Here is a 15,659-nt window from a genome sequence, read left to right on the forward strand (position 1 = left end):
CCTTAACGTCTGATACATCAAATGATGTCTGGAGTGCCTTTTTTCTGTAATTGGTCCACCTCACCATGCTTGTGCATCGAATCTGAACTTGGGCTCCTCAGGTAGGGTAACTGATTCTCCCTCATTTGATTGGCTCCTTGATGGCCTGATCCAAGTTAAATGGGTGCGGCTACTCTGAGCTGCTTGCTGCAGTTCACTGTCCATCTGCTTCTTGAGTCTGTCTTTTTTGGCATTATGCTGCAAATTTTGTAAATTAGATAAATCAATGTTGTGGATAATAATTTAACTGTTTTCTGAAGGTTAAAGCATAAGCAGCATTACACTTAGTATGCTGTTCTCAGCCTGTGTTCCCTCTAGGCAGGATTAGACAGCTAGCTTACACTTCCCTTATTTTATTCTTTTTCACCATCTGCAATTACTCATACAAGTTTGATCGTTGTAAAACAGGCAAAACGAAGAGATACACAAATATCACGTTAAACAATGAGGGACAAGGATAGCATGACACCGAGAGCTAGCATAGTTTACCTGCTATTTTCTAGCTGTGAATTCTCGTGACATTTATGAACATAAATTCAACATACTTTCGAAATTGTCTAAACGGCATTTATACAACACAAAATATGCACTTTCAGACAAATAATGTCATTAAACCTGACAAACGTCAGTAAACAGCTGGACAATGCTTTCAAATCAAGTAAGTTGTCTGTTTATTTTTTTAGGAAACGTCGGACCAGTCCGGTTTTCAGACGTAGAGGCACTTATGTTGTTGTTAATTTATAACAAACAACATCGGGAGATTGCACAAACACCGTCATTACCTGTTTGTCTGATGCAGGTCAGGCTGCACCGGTTGGCCTGCCGCTCAACACTGATGTGGGGGATGAGGAGGGAGGGGCGCGGAGGGGGCTTGTGAGCACCGCAGATCATAGTCAAAGAATACTATTCTATGTCTATGCCGCGGAGCATGTCGGGGCGAAATTCAAATAAATGCCCCATCAGATATCAAAACACATTTGGGGAAATTGATGACGAGAGACTAATTTGTATTCAAAAAATATTGATGAATGAAAAAAAAAATTGGTCTCCAGCAAAAAAGGGCACTTTTTCTCAACCAGGGCACAAGGGCTGGTGCTTGAGCACCACTTGGGGTCAATCTGTGCACGTGCCTGGGTGTCATACAAAGTTCATAGGTGTGTGCTTACAACTCTCCCTCTCATTCTCACTCATCAGTCCTACACTTTTATCAGACTTCCAAGGTAACGTCAGTCGTACACAGGAAAACATGTTACATTCCTGGTGCTGCTGGGTTGGGACTTCCCCCGATGGTCAGACCTCTAAACGTCACATGCAATTAATCATACCGAAACCACCTACACTGTGTACTACAACACATCAGGGGACCATACTACCCAACAATACTTAACAACAACGACAAAGAGTCGCCACACACACCTACACCCACACGCTCAATGAACTTTAATGAGAGATTTGAGTGGTGTAGTTTTGTCAGGTGCAGTTTGGAGAGGGTGTGTCTGGATCCTGCTACTGGGAGGTTGAGTGCAGTGGAGAGTGTTGGGTTCATATATCAGTAAAGGCATTAGCAGGAAAGGACTGAATGAGAGTGAGTTTGGACGTAATGATAAGTCCTGGAGCTGGGGACTCTCTTCAGCTTAGTGTTAATTTCCATAGCAAACACTATGACAAAAAAGCGTCATCGACAACCTCTGCCATGCTGCAATGGACCCTTCCGCAAACTCCGCCCCCCTTAGCAACGGTTGCTATATCAGTCAAGCATTCACGTTTCCCAGGTTCTCAGCATTGGTATGAATGGCGTGGCAACATGTTTTCAACTGTGTCAATTTCAGTTCTACCCAAAGAAATCACAAGCATTTTTTGGAAAAAAAACGGCAAGATCTCAGATCGAAGCAGGCAAAAGGGTCTGCAATATGCTTTCAATATGCGACATTACATGCCGTGTTTGTAGACAGACAAATGCTAAGGCTAACAGGTTCATTCCATCTATGTTTATGTGTTTTATTATCTACACAGTCGCCGCTACGCAAACATGTAAGGTGATAAAACTGAATCGTATTTTAAGCAAGGGTTTTCTCACGTTTTCGATGCAGTGGGCAGATTTTAGCGACATAGCTTCTTGGAACAAACATAGGTGCTTCTGTTTACGTTGCTGACATTCAGCTGATGGGGGGGTCGTCCACATTGTTTGATCCACAGCAGGCATTTCTCTCTCTGGGTCTTGGGTTTCGGGAAGGGATCAAATGTTACCCCTCCCTCCAGCCTTTTTGGATATCGGCTGTCAGAATTACACACTCCATAAGCGCAACGTTTTATTTTCTCTTCTCGAGCAGACGTCTCTCTCATTGACTTCCATTCATCAAAATGGCTTGCTTGACTGAGGTCCCGAGCTTAGTAACCGTTGCTATGCTATGATTGATCAGTTACCGTTTTGGGGAGTGGTCGCGGAAGGGTCAATTGTTCTTGACGCGCAGTTGAAATGAACGGGGCTCCGTTGGAACTTGGGAACTTTTGGCGTCTCCATAACCCGGAAGTGTCGTCCGCCATTTTTTTACAATGGGAGTCAATGGAAGTGTCGCAACTCTGTTTTCTATGGCTCTGCGTCAATAGTCTTGATGGAAAAAAAAGATGAGACTAAAATGTAGTTAAATTACAATCTAAATATCCTGTTCATTGGATGGTATGTTCAGCAGTTTCATGTCCTGTGCTGCACGCAACATAACAGGACAGTGAGGAGCAACGTACCTTTAAATTCGTCTCCTGGTATTGATTAAACCCCTAAAAATCCTATCTGTTTAGGATTATCATTCCTAGTTGTTTTTAATTGTTCATGAAAAAATACCTTCATTAAAATCTTAAAATGGGTTGGATGTCACTCTACACATTTGCCTCAACATAGCCCTTCAACTTAGCCTTTTGTTACTGATATTTTGCTTTTTACTTTACTTTTATATATATTTTTCATATATTTTATTTTATATACAGTATATGTATTTTTTTTCTTATGTGTGGTACTTATTTGTTTTTTATGTTTTATGTATGCACTAATATACCAAAGCAAATTACCTTCATGACGGTTTCTCTACTATGCCGTCACATAGTCAAGATCTTCCCATCTTTTGACACTTTCTTGTGAGATGCAAAACTCTCGTAGTATTGGAAGGAAGGCTGCAGCCAGGCATTGAGGAGGCTCCGTGGGTGCAGCGTCTCCAAGGAGGAGATCCTCCAGGAGCAGGAGCTGGCCGCGGGGGCTCAGGCCCGCTCTCTCTGGGGCTTGAGTGTAGATTGATAAGGGGAACAAATGTATCAAAATGATCTCAGCATAAGGCAGCACCATTTAAAAATGTGAAAAAAGTGAAGGGGTCTCAATACTTTCTGAATGCACTGTATTCACTTTTGTGCATTATGCAGCTTATACTTCCTCAATTACTTTATATTTGACTATTTTTTTCAAACTATTAGTTATAGTATTCATATTAAGTAGGATATTTGCAGTTTAGAGGTTAGTAGAGAAACCTTCATTACAATGTCATAGCGACTTCAGGTCCTTCCAACATGATACAATTTTGCAAACTGCCTAACTGGCCTAGCAAATACACCAGATACCCTTTCGCCAGGCCCTGGTATACCACTGTTACCTTATTGTTCTTGGGCTCGGGCATTTGAGGCTCAACATGTTGAGGATCTCTAGAATGAAATTTGATTAATGACACCATCCACTTTTCCTATTCAAAAACGTTGCAATGTAACCCCAATTTCCCAATCCTGCTCAATCTGATTGCTCGGACCCAACCCCTTCATTAATTCACTTGTCCACACTCTGCTAGGACAAGCACTAAGGGGAAAACACAATGGACACAAAATGCCTTTCAAAAGCCAAACAAGAGCACACAGAATGCATAGAAATGTCATGGGGAGTGCAATATAGCCTTTAATTTGATATTCAGTCCAGAACAGTGCAGTAGTCTTAATCAGGCAGTTTTGCTCAGTCTTTGTAGACTTCACGCAGCATTCAAGTAAAGTCCCCTGACTAGTGTTCAGGTACAGCAGCAGACAGCATGTATGGATGTGACTGTCAATTAAGCTTACAATGACGTCATTATAGAGATACACAGTACTATTTGGCTTTTATGATTTATACATGCAGGAATTTTATCCAGCATACTTATGTGATATAATAAAAAATATATATTTTTCAAGAATAAAAAAACAAAAAAAGAGGTAATCAAGCACTGTATTACAGATTGGCATAAAAATAGAGATAGATTCCTTCAAAATACATTTTAAATATACACAAAAGGCAAGTGTATGAGATATACCCTTGTTAAAATCAATCAATAAATAAATTAATAAACAAATATAATTTAAAACCCTTACTCTAATGAAAATATCTTGAACTTCAGAGAACAGTCCATGCAGCATTTCCAAGTCATTCAGTAATTTAACTTCTTTGCATATTCAGATCAGGACAGCACTTTAATAACAACAAATGATTGCCCTCACAAACACACAACAGAAAAGATACCTGTGTGAGTAGGAATCAACCTTCACACAGTACATGATTCATCTCCACTGGCTCTTCCCCTGATCAAAGATCTCTGAGTTGGTGGGCCTCCTCTTGATTTGATTGTCCTTGTTTACCTTTCTCCTCTGATCCTTTGGCTTCTGCACTGCCGTGTTTATCAAACTTGGCAGTGATCTCGACCAGAGGCCTACATTCCGATCCTTTGGCTTCTGCACTGCTACGCTTATCAACCTCTGCAGTGATCTCGACCAGAGACCCACCTTCTGATCCTTTGGCTTCTGCACTGCCGCGCTTATCAAACTCGGCAGTGATCTCAGCCAGAGACCTACCTTTAGTTTCCGGAAGGTTCCAGTACATGAAGAGACAGGCCAGTACGCAGATGCCACAGAAGGGAAGGAAACAGAACTGTCCTAGGTTGCCAACGATGAACGGGAAGGCCATGCCCACCAGGAGGAGGTTGAGCCACATGAGTGAACCGGCCACCATGTAGGCGGCAGGCCGCGTCATCTGGTCAAAGAGCTCAGCGGGCAGCACACCAGTCACCCCGGCAGGGCCCATGCCGAAACTGAGGATGTAGGCGAAGATGCACAGCATACTTAAGTAGGGCATGCCTGGCACCTTGCCCTGCAGGCAGAGAGCGATGGTGAAAACCACCGCCCAGCCTGACATCATCGCATACCCACCCATGAGGAGCCGGCGGCGGCCTGTGCGCTCTATGAGTACGTTGCACATGATAGAGCTGGTCAGCTCACAGGCACCCGTGCCGATTGTTATATACTGGATCTTCCCTGTGGGAATGCCGGCCTCCTGAAAGATGTAGGAGGCGTAGAAGTAGATGGAGTCGTTGCCACAAAGCATCATGGCACTGCTGGCGGCCATCACAATTCGGAGCTGCCGCCACAGGTTTCGGTCGGACAGCAAGCCCCAGAGAGAGCGCGCCTGAGCCCCTGCGGCCAGCTCCTGCTCCTGGAGGATCTCCTCCATCTCCTCCTCGGAGACACTGCACCCACGGAGCCTCCTCAATGCCTGGCTGCAGCCTTCCTTATCTCCTTTGTCGATGAGCAGAAACCGCGGGCTTTCAGGGAACCAGGGCAGGGTGAGGACTTGGAACAGCCCAGGAAGAGCATTACTGGCTAGCAGGTAGGGCCAACAGGAGTCTGATCCGAGCACTTCAGTCAGGCCAACCACCTGCCCGAGCATGATGCCAAATGCGGTGAACACGGCAGAGGAGAAGGTGACAGCTCCACGCAGATGCTTAGGCGCGCTCTCGCCGAAGTACATGGGCTGCACGTTCATACTCACACCAGCGTTGATCCCCACAAGTAGCCGAGCGAGAATGATCATCTCAAAGGAATGAGCAGCACGACTGGTCAGCGCAAACAGAGCGCTTGAGAACAAAAAAATGTTGTTTAACAAGAGAGTGCCTTTACGACCGAACCGGACCGCCATGGGCCCAGCAAGTAACGCTCCAAATAGACCACCCAGGGAAAAGGCAGAGATGATGAATGTCCATATCAATGTTAAGTGACTTTGCTCAAGTGACACAGACCAGCGCTCCCAGCAAGTGTCATTAATGAATCGCTGAATGTGCGCTGTAGGAGCATTAATGATAGCAATATTGTAGCCGTACTGCAAAGTTCCACCGATCGCAGTGCAGACCACAGTCAGTGCTAAAGTCACATCCCCTTTCATTGTTGTGGTCCTTCACTGAAGTGTTCAGTGGGCTAACCCATCATCTTGTATCCTCATTAATAACGGACCTATTATGTGCGTGTAGAGTGACGTTCCATTACTCAGGATTAATTTAATTCAAGACAATTTTGCTTTAAAAAATGCCTATTGTTAAACCAACGTTAATCGCCCCTGTGCTATCACAGATGGTTTCAGGACGATTTACCCCAGTCATTTCACGTGTAGGGTGTTGCTAGATAAGACGTCATCAAACGGCGACAGTGACGTTTGGCAACGGATTTCGATAGGTTCGATAAGCATGTAAGTCGCCCTCTTTTCAGTGAATTTTCACATTTATGTGAATGGGGTGCTTTAATATTCAATGGGTGTTAAGCTAGTAAGTCTTATATAGATGTATATTCCAAGCAGGTATAGCTGTTAATTTGATATAACACACAAGGCTAATTCTTACCAGCTAGCTACCATCATCAGTAGTAGCAGCCCACCTGATAGCATCTTACTTTTAATTATGTCTGTGAGCTAATAAACCCTTCATATATGATTATATTAAACAGATATGAGGTAGTGCTTAACAGGCTAGCCTGTGACATCAACGTGCATGTGTTTCTAACACAGGAAGCTAACATATTACCCAGTTAAATTAGATTTCGTTACGTTAACTTTAGTTCACGAATGAATGAGCCTGCTTTTTGACTGAGCAAATATTGCAACGCTGGCTAGCTTACTTTAAATGATTGTGTGTAGCCATACACCACCACACGTCTGTGGACACTATTTTCGAGTGACAGTCAGATTCATTGTTGTTGTCGTAAAACAAATGGCATAACTCCTGCATCCACTTCACCAGGGCTCCATCGCCTACCAAGAGGAAGGATCGCTCTGACGATAAAACCAAAGAGCGAGGAAAGGAGAAAGTAAGCAGCAAAGACGGAGCGGACAAGGAGAGGGGCAGGGAGAAGGGTCACAAACGCCGCAGCGCTTCCACTGGCAGCAGCAGGTGAGGTTTCTCTAACAACCACACCATAGGCTAGCAAACTGTCCTTCAAAAGATACTTCCACATATCTATTTGTGTAGATAATGCATTATTTATAAAAACACGGCATTGGCCTTAACAAGCTGAAGTCTCTGTAGCCGTCGATGCTGTTGTTATACATGTGCAATTATTCTGTCCTGTTATATGTTTGGAAATTGGGGTCTGTGAGACAGTTCAGACATGTTGACTTGCTGTTGATATGTTATGTTTACGTGTGGTGAGAGGATTGTTCCTACTTAAGAAAGGCCTGACTATCCTGACTGAATTGTGTTTGTCTGTCTGTCTGTCATGTAATAATGTCTGTGGATTGATGGGAGACACTTTGTGTGTTGGTAATGGATGTACAACCCTGTAGTTCCAGTTCAAGCAGCAGCTCTGGCTCCAGCTCTGGCTCCTCCAGTGGATCCAGCTCATCTTCGGCCTCCAGTCGCTCTGGGTCCTCCAGCTCCCGGTCCTCCAGCTCCTCCAGCACCACTGGGTCACCCACCCCTAACCGTCGTCGCCATGACAACCGCAGACGCTCTCGTTCCAAGTATGAGTGACTGCGCTCCTTTCGTCCAGAGATCATTCATTATGCATTTACCAGGGTTTTCTGTCAGGATGTACATACAAACGTACTTATCTGGCAGGCCTGATTTTATGTATGTCCATTTGTGTTGAACACTCTCCTTTTCACAGGATTTCATAGTCACATGCCTGAGTTTTAAAACTTTTATTTGTTCAACTGTTACTTACAGCTGTGTTTTTTGCACTGTCAGTTAACAAACTTGTATCTTAACCTACCAGGATTGGTCTATTTAGTACTGTTTAATTACACAGCTGTACAATCCTAACATAATATTGTATGGTGCAGCTACACAAAGACAACAGTTGTGTGAAGTGTTATGGAATATGTGGCCTTTGCACTGCAGGTCCAAGTCTGTGAAGAAAGATGACAAAGATCGACGTCGCAGGAGCCCCACCCCAAGGCCCACTAAGGTCTACCTGGGCCGTCTCACCAGAAACGTCATCAAGGTAATTCTGCTCTAACGTCAAAGGTTCAATTTTAAGTAAAAGTACATTATGACTCATGCCATCATTTGGCTTTTCTGTTGCTTCGCATGGAGCCGACACAATTATACCATGCATACATTACATACACACATGTTTTCTGAAAGCGTTCTCTTTCAATACTTTTTTTGTCATGATTTAAATTAAGAATGTCCAAGAGATCATTCTCCAGCAATATTGCATGTCATCATTTGATACATTAGTTTGACAGTCCAACTCACAAGCCTCTCTGCACCCTCTTGTACATGTCCTCTGAAGGAACACATCCAGGAGATCTTCTCCACCTATGGGAAGATTAAGATGATTGACATGCCCATGGACAGACTCCACCCCCACCTGTCCAAGGGCTACTGCTACGTGGAGTTTGAGACCGCCGACGAGGCAGAGAAGGCCCTCAAACACATGGATGGAGGTGAGTGGTGAACCTTCACGGCACTGAAATTCTCTGGTTAGGAATTCCTTAGGGGCAGTGGGAAGAAAGAATGCAATTATGTTAATTCCACTGGCTAGTTTGCTGCATGGAGCATATGTATGGCTGTGTGAAGTATTTATGGCTTGGAAGTGAACTGCCAAGGCTGTCTTGGTTACTTTCATGCAGTTATGGAGGAATAGTATTTATGGATGAAAATTAGCTACCATTTAAAACATTGTTATACACGTGGTGTTTGGCAATAAATACATCCATTAGCTCTTCAGGGAATTAGACCGAAGAGCACCTTCTTTTGGGAGGCAACTCTGAGAATATGTTCTGAAAACCACTAGATATTCCACAGACTCAAGTGATAAGTAGTATGATAATGATACAGGGTAAGTGGTGAGTGGAAAACACAAAAGGGTAAAATTGCAATGCAGCTTCTATACTCATTTTCCTACACACACGGATACACAAATATGTAATTGTTCATAATTGTGTTTATCTTTGATGTGCAGGTCAGATTGATGGTCAGGAGATCACGGCCACTGCTGTGCTGGCCCTCAGGGTGCGCCCGCCCCCTCGCCGCCCCAGCCCACCCCGCAGGATGCCCCCTCCTCCGCCCATGTGGCGTCGTACCCCCCCACGAATGAGAAGGAGGTCAGTTCACAAATGGCTGTGTGCTGGAGGCGTGCTTTCTGTTTTTTTTGGGATGGGACAACATAAATGATTTCTTGACAGCAAACACTATCAAGTATTAATTTGTTGAATTTATCAAAGCCAACCAGTTTGAAGTCCACTTTCGACTTGCAGGCGTGACCATGTTTGAAAGAGCGATGACTTTTGAACGTTAACTGAGAATTGGCTTTTCTGTGGCACCGTCGTCTGTGTGACTGCATTCCTCTCTCTTGCCAGGTCTCGGTCCCCTCGGCGACGGTCTCCAGTGCGCCGCCGTTCCCGATCTCGCTCACCTGGCCGAAGACGCCATCGCTCTCGTTCCAGCTCCAACTCTTCGCGATGAAGAGCAGCAGGGTCACAGAGTCCTGCTGATTTCTCCAAACTGTGCGCATGGTAGAGCATCAGTGTGACCTGCAGTGCTATATGAGCTGCCTTATAATGAGACTTCAAGACCGTCTCTCCACTGATGGCCATGTTATGAAGGGAGCAAAGTTTGTTTGCAGCTCTATCCTGTTGATGTGTTTATCCTTTAGGAATATTTTAGTGTTTGTACAACTTATTATGATTGTGTACTTGTACATAAGAGAAAGAGTTTGTATAGATAAAACCTTTAAGGTGCTGTGTTTTTAGTTTGACCCTACTCTTAGTTAATACAGATGGCACGTTGTTTTTTCGTTGCTGTTTTTCTGGTTCAGTTCTTCTGAAACAAACACACTGCATGACGCTGTCGTCGATTTCTATTACCATAATGATTTATAGTCCAGAACTGTCTACTTGTGTGATGTGCAACAATGTGTGTCCGAGGGCCTTTGTCATTTTCAGATTTATGTGTTCTATTGACAATAAAATGAGTGAAAGCTCAACAAAACAACCAGTCTGAGTCTGTGCAAAATACCAGTGCCAGATGTTTTTTGCTATACAAAACACAATAGCTATTATTATTATTATTATTTATACAGAAAGAAATATAAGTGTGTAAAGCTAAGTTTAAATTGTACGCAAGCAGGATAAATATATTTCAGATTCACTGGTCTGAAGCCTTTAAGTATTTTGTGACACGTCAGTGCATTGGCATTGCCAAAAAAAAAACAATAGGTTTACATCAACTGACATTTTATGTATACAATATTAGGGTAATGGGGTATCGTTTACACACATTTAACAATTTATGTACAAGGTTTAGGAACACTAGATAACATGTCCCCATCTGTGTGTTTCTCAGAGAGCAGGCTTATTGTCCTGATGGTTTGGACTCTGGCTTCTCACTGCTGGGTTCATCCATGATGTCTTTGAAGCCCAGCTTTTCCAAAGGCTCCCTGGCCATCAGCTGACTAAAGAACACAGACAAGACTCCATGACAACAGGAACAACAATTTCTAAATTACAGATATTTTACAGAACAGTAAAGGTATGGCTTTATCTTAGCATACATTCTTGTGGCAAGGATTGCAACTCTTCAGTACGCAAATGTGTCGGTACGTTCATACTATGTAAGTATTAGTTTTGCATTTGACCAACATTGCTCGCCCGTTTCAGTGTGGAACAGCCATAACTGTAGATGGATTTCAGGATTCCAGTCTTCACATCATCATTCAGACAACTTACTTGTCCATCCTGCATTCTAGATAGTCTTTGGACTGCAGTCGACACTTGGAGTTATCGAAGCTGTTTCCCCTGAGGCATTGCATGAATGTATCTTTGAAAACTTTGCATTCTCCTACAGTGTAATAAGAAAATGTCTTGATGAGTAGAGAAATCCAAAGCACACATAGTGATTAATGTCAATTGCTGTTGTTACCATGGCTGTGAATAGAATAATCTTACGTGACACTATTGACTGATTCAAAACAATAAGATCTTTCAGCCAATATCTTACTGAAAGTAAACAGACACTTTATCAACGTTTAGCCTTTCTAGCTTAGACAACAACCACTAGTGGAGGTGTGAGTTAGATAACCAAAAACAAACCCATCGTCAACTCACCAAAATGATCCAGAGGAAAAGAGCCCTTGTCCGGAGCACGAGGGCGGAACGATTTAGAACTAAAGTTCATTGCCGTCGACATCTTTGCGTTTTGGCATCAACGAAGTTTGCAACAAAATTATCCAGTTGACATTAGCATGAACACTGACAGCACATTCTCCTTCTGTGGTAGTATTGTTAAAACCATAAGGGCTCAGTACCGCCACCTGCGGGAGTGGTTGATCTACCGCAGACGGCTTCCTGACTTTCCTTAGTTCCAGAGGGTGAAAGTGACTTGCCGCGCCAGAATGCAGTCTGGCACATAGGGAATATTTACCCCGCAAACCACATGTTACCAAAACAAATGTTTCAATCCATCCAAAATTCAATGTGGTTTCGAAGGGGTATTTTCCCAGTGATGCTGTCATGAAAGCTGTTTTGCAGCAAACCAAATTTAAAACTCAACCGAGCCAAATGGCCAACGCTCAACATCAGCTTCAAATACAGCGTGACAGCTCTGAGTCGATCCATCTCTTAGCTCATACTATTGTTCATTCTTTTGTTCGCTTGGAGACTCTTCAATGCGGAGCCAAGAAAACGTATTGATCATTAATCATTCTGTCAAACAAACACTTAGGATGTTGTATAGTCCGAAATGTATCCTACGTCTCAAACTTAAGCCAATACTGCTGCATTGTATATTTTGAACATTGCCGTTTGTTGACACGAATATTCCTTTTGGAATAATATACAGTGCACATTTCAACACCAAACCTCAAGCCAGGTTAAGTCCATGGTGCTAGAGCAAGGAGAAGAAACTTTTTGTTCACGAAGAAGAGTTTATTATGACTCAAACCTCTTTGGTTTGCATCAGAAAAAAAGAGTGCATTAATCTATAGCCTATGACACAGTAAACACAAGAGTGGACATGGACATTCATTGTTTCAAATCTTTCTCAGAAAATATAAGAATACATCTTTGTTAATTAATATGTACAATATACGCACAGAATATATACACCAGCTTATCACTAAATAAATACATTTGTGTAGAAAGTTTTGTTTTTAGGGCTTCGAGGCTTGACAGGTCCAGGTGTTTGGTTCAGGGCTGTACACAAATTCTCTCCTGAAAAGAAGAAAACCAGAAAAGGATTTTGGGTTACCAAGTGTATGTAAAATCCTCCACGCTGAGGAATCTTCTGGAACAGTTTTTAACAATCCTTCATCAGATTGTATTCCACTGTGTGTCGTTAAGGCAATATTTACCGACATCTGTGGCTGGTTGTTCTATAAGTTACCATGGAATCATGGCTGAATTTTTCTAACTTGACCAAATGTTCATTTTCCCCCATAATGCATTGACATGAAATATTGAGGCAGTTTGTTTCTGCTGCCGACTGTGGCATTTTCTACAGTGATGCCGCTCATGACTAATGCCATTTTCTTCATACTGAACTTACAGCTGTACACACATGCATTTTCCCATAAGCTGGACACACACCACATGTAGTTCTTGGACCTCTCTCGTTCAGCTACTGAAAAAAACGATATATCAGCTACTGTACGTCATGAACCTAAGCATCGCGCTCTGAATACTCACTCTCTCTGTGGCAGTTCTCCACCCCCCTGGCAAAGCAGTCCCTCGTCACATGGGCAGACCTGGTTGATGCTGAAGGCCAGGCCACCGTCGGGCACGAAGCATCCCTCGCCCGACGCCAGCTTCCGCTTGCACACCTGCTCACCATGGTGACGGGCACAGCACATGGAGGACCCGCAGTCCCGGTCCACCTTACACCTGGCACCTGAGAGAGACAGAAAGCAAGGGAGAAAGAGACAGAGAGAGTTGGAGAGAGAAAGAATTAGTCTCATCATCTCTATGTCACTGCATGCTACAGATAGCAAAAAGGGTATTGTGCATGTGTATGTGATTGTGTGTGTGTGCACGTATGCGTGTGTGTGGGTGTGCATCTATGTGTGAGTGTTTGTGTTTATGTGCACGTATGCATGTGAATGAGTGTGCATCTATCAGTGTGTGAAAATGTGTGAGTGTTTGTGTGTGTGTGTAGAGGACTGATCCAATCCTTGAATGATTCTTTACTTCATATATCTCCCTAACACTCCTATACAATTACTCACTCTAATAACTAATTACACTTGTACATGAAGAAGTTTTGCCCTCGTCTCCTAAGAGAGGTATTGATGTTCTCTCTTACCCTCTTGTCCTCCAGGGATGCTGCGCAGGCACTTCCCAAACATACAGTGCAGGCCGCGCACACACTGGGCGTCCCGTCGACAGAACTGACCCTCCTGTCTCAGTGGGACACAGCGGCCAAAATGGCGGTCACAGGAGAAGCCTTTCCCACACGCCCGGTCATGCTCGCAGGCCACCTGAAGGTAAAGGGTGGAAAAAAGACACGGTCAGTTGTGTTTCTGGAAGCTAGCAAAGATATGTTTTGATAACTGGAGGTCAGGTCAGTATTATTGTCTTTGCTGCGAGATCTCCCGAAATTGTAGCGTTTCAGCTGATCTAATTATGTTTCGTTTATAATGATGCAAAGAAAATTGCTGAAACGGTCCAACATATCTGTGTTCTTAGACCGGCAAACCATTTGCAGAACATTTACATCCGTTTGTGACAAATCAACAACCCCCCCCGCCCCCCAGACACACACCAAGACATTAAACTTTCTTCTTCCCAGCGGCTGCAGGAAAGTCTCTGAACCCTAACGTCCACCACCACCCCATCCCCCGTCCGCCATTTCCTCTCTCTGTTTGTTCAACCAGCTAGAGCTCAACCCAGGGGGGACTGCTGAAGTGAGCAGCACCTTCTCTTGTGTCAACACTCGTTCGGCGCTGACAACGGTGTGTGATTAACATAAATTGAGGGCAGACATTAGGTTGTAAATCTAATCTCAGACTGGACTTAGAGGAGGTCATCCCATGAGAGGACTGTGAGAGGTTTTAAAATAGATGGAGAGCTTATCTGCAGAATATTTTGAAACAGGGAAGCTTGTGTTCTGCTTTTGCTCCACCTCATTTAAGTATCTTTATCACTTTCGGCTAGCAAAAAGATGCTACTCAGTTTTAAGGGTAAGTAAGTGTCAACTGAGAAAGAGTGGACAGTCTGATGATAGCAATTAAGGACTAGAGAATTTTACAGATAACAGATGATAACAGATGTCTTAAATCACAAAAAAGGTTGTAATATCTATGCACAACCAGCAATCTATCTGTTCCTGTCTGTAATAACAAAGTTATAATTATTATTATCATTACCCAGTTACCAATACTAAATCTACCCGCCAAAAGGGCTGTAGCTGTGGGGGATATGAGCATTCAGTGTCCACTTACCGAGTCTGCTTTGTGGCTGAGCGGCAGGCTCTCTGGTTCCCTCTCCATGTGTCTCAGAGGCCCACCCTCTGGAGGGGTGTAGGGCATGGCCAGCATCCAGGCCCATATGTGTGCCTGAGCTACGGACAGGCACACACACACGGCCAGCATCCTCAGTGCCGTTCTCACCGCGCTGCTCATCTTCACAGCTCCCCAGGAACACACTCCACAACCGAACGATTGGGTAAACACGAAGAAAAAGGAGAATAAGATTGAGTCGTTCGAGACTGTAGTCCTTTAGAATGTTGTGAACAGATCCTGAGGCTGACCCAAACAAAGTGGTACAGGATGATAATTGTTAGAGTAAGATGGGGAGATTTGAATGCAGTATTGTGGAGAGGAGATCTGGGCTTGGAGAAGAGTCCTCGTCTTAGATGTTCCCAGCGCTGTGGTAGACGTACGTAGCGGGTCTTCTCAATCAGGCTTAAATAACTCCCAGGATCCCCTGTGCCCCCCCTACTGTCCACCACCCATTCAAAAAATGTTGTTTATCCAAGCCATGGGAAAGGTGGAGACAATTAGTATTTAATGGATTAACTAACTTGTTTGCACCACCCCTCACCCTCCCATACCCACCCCCCTGGTCCCTGTGGATAACAGTAGCGAGTTTATCAGTGGTGAAGGTGGTAGGGGGATTAAGTGTCTGTGTGTGTGGGGAGGGGGGGGGGAGTTATCAGGGCAGTAATGGACTAACAACAGGCCCCTCACAATAGGAGCAAGACAAGAATCTCGCCAGCCTACAGCTGGGTCTCTATTGGGAACATCTAAATGGGATGAGGGGCTCCTCAGGGGACAAAAGGGCCCCCTTTAAAAAAACAAACGTTGGGATCCCTCTGGCTTGGTCGGGTGTCAACGGGGGAGGGGGTGGGCCATGCGCTGTT

The 15,659-nt window shown here is 44.0% G+C and overlaps 3 protein-coding genes across 4 annotated transcripts; 1 reads left to right on the forward strand and 2 right to left on the reverse strand.

Annotated features, from left to right (window-relative positions):
• Positions 1-4,624: 4,624 nt before the first annotated feature.
• On the reverse strand, positions 4,625-6,253 carry LOC308361546 (solute carrier family 2, facilitated glucose transporter member 11-like; the record flags this gene model as incomplete). The annotated part of the gene is made up of 1 exon (XM_080833920.1): positions 4,625-6,253. The coding sequence occupies one exon, from the start codon at positions 6,251-6,253 to the stop codon at positions 4,625-4,627; it is 1,629 nt and encodes a 542-aa protein (XP_080690046.1).
• A 254-nt stretch (positions 6,254-6,507) lies between these two features.
• LOC308363242 (RNA-binding protein with serine-rich domain 1-like) lies at positions 6,508-10,228 on the forward strand. 2 transcript variants are annotated; one of them, XM_080836038.1, is made up of 7 exons: positions 6,508-6,553; positions 7,101-7,250; positions 7,643-7,819; positions 8,199-8,301; positions 8,596-8,749; positions 9,268-9,409; positions 9,665-10,228. In XM_080836038.1, coding segments are annotated over exons 1-7 (834 nt in total). In that variant the 5' UTR covers positions 6,508-6,551; the 3' UTR covers positions 9,771-10,228. The 2 variants fall into 2 exon arrangements, with proteins under 2 accessions (XP_080692164.1, XP_080692165.1); XM_080836039.1 differs by having other exon boundaries at positions 7,649-7,819.
• Positions 10,229-10,536: 308 nt separating this feature from the next.
• cox19 (cytochrome c oxidase assembly factor COX19) lies at positions 10,537-11,565 on the reverse strand. The gene is made up of 3 exons (XM_080836077.1): positions 11,411-11,565; positions 11,033-11,144; positions 10,537-10,758 (listed from the first exon to the last, which is right to left on the reverse strand). Exons 1-3 carry the CDS (start codon positions 11,490-11,492, stop codon positions 10,659-10,661), a joined length of 294 nt encoding a protein of 97 aa, XP_080692203.1. The 5' UTR covers positions 11,493-11,565; the 3' UTR covers positions 10,537-10,658.
• Between the last annotated feature and the right edge of the window lie 4,094 nt (positions 11,566-15,659).

This window comes from Sprattus sprattus, assembly GCF_963457725.1.
Source record: "Sprattus sprattus genome assembly, chromosome: 3".
NCBI lineage: Eukaryota > Metazoa > Chordata > Actinopteri > Clupeiformes > Clupeidae > Sprattus > Sprattus sprattus.

Excerpts from the sequence above, each read along its gene's own strand:
- LOC308363242 (XM_080836038.1), top strand. Across the intron at positions 7,251-7,642 it reads GCTTCCACTGGCAGCAGCAG|TTCCAGTTCAAGCAGCAGCT; the intron begins GTGAGGTTTCTC and ends ACAACCCTGTAG. Across the intron at positions 7,820-8,198 it reads CGCAGACGCTCTCGTTCCAA|GTCCAAGTCTGTGAAGAAAG; the intron begins GTATGAGTGACT and ends TTTGCACTGCAG.
- cox19 (XM_080836077.1), bottom strand. The coding sequence starts at position 11,492 with ATGTCGACGGCAATGAACTTTAGTTCTAAATCGTTCCGCCCTCGTGCT. Across the intron at positions 11,145-11,410 it reads TTTTCCTCTGGATCATTTTG|GAGAATGCAAAGTTTTCAAA; the intron begins GTGAGTTGACGA and ends ATTACACTGTAG. Across the intron at positions 10,759-11,032 it reads CTAGAATGCAGGATGGACAA|TCAGCTGATGGCCAGGGAGC; the intron begins GTAAGTTGTCTG and ends TGTGTTCTTTAG.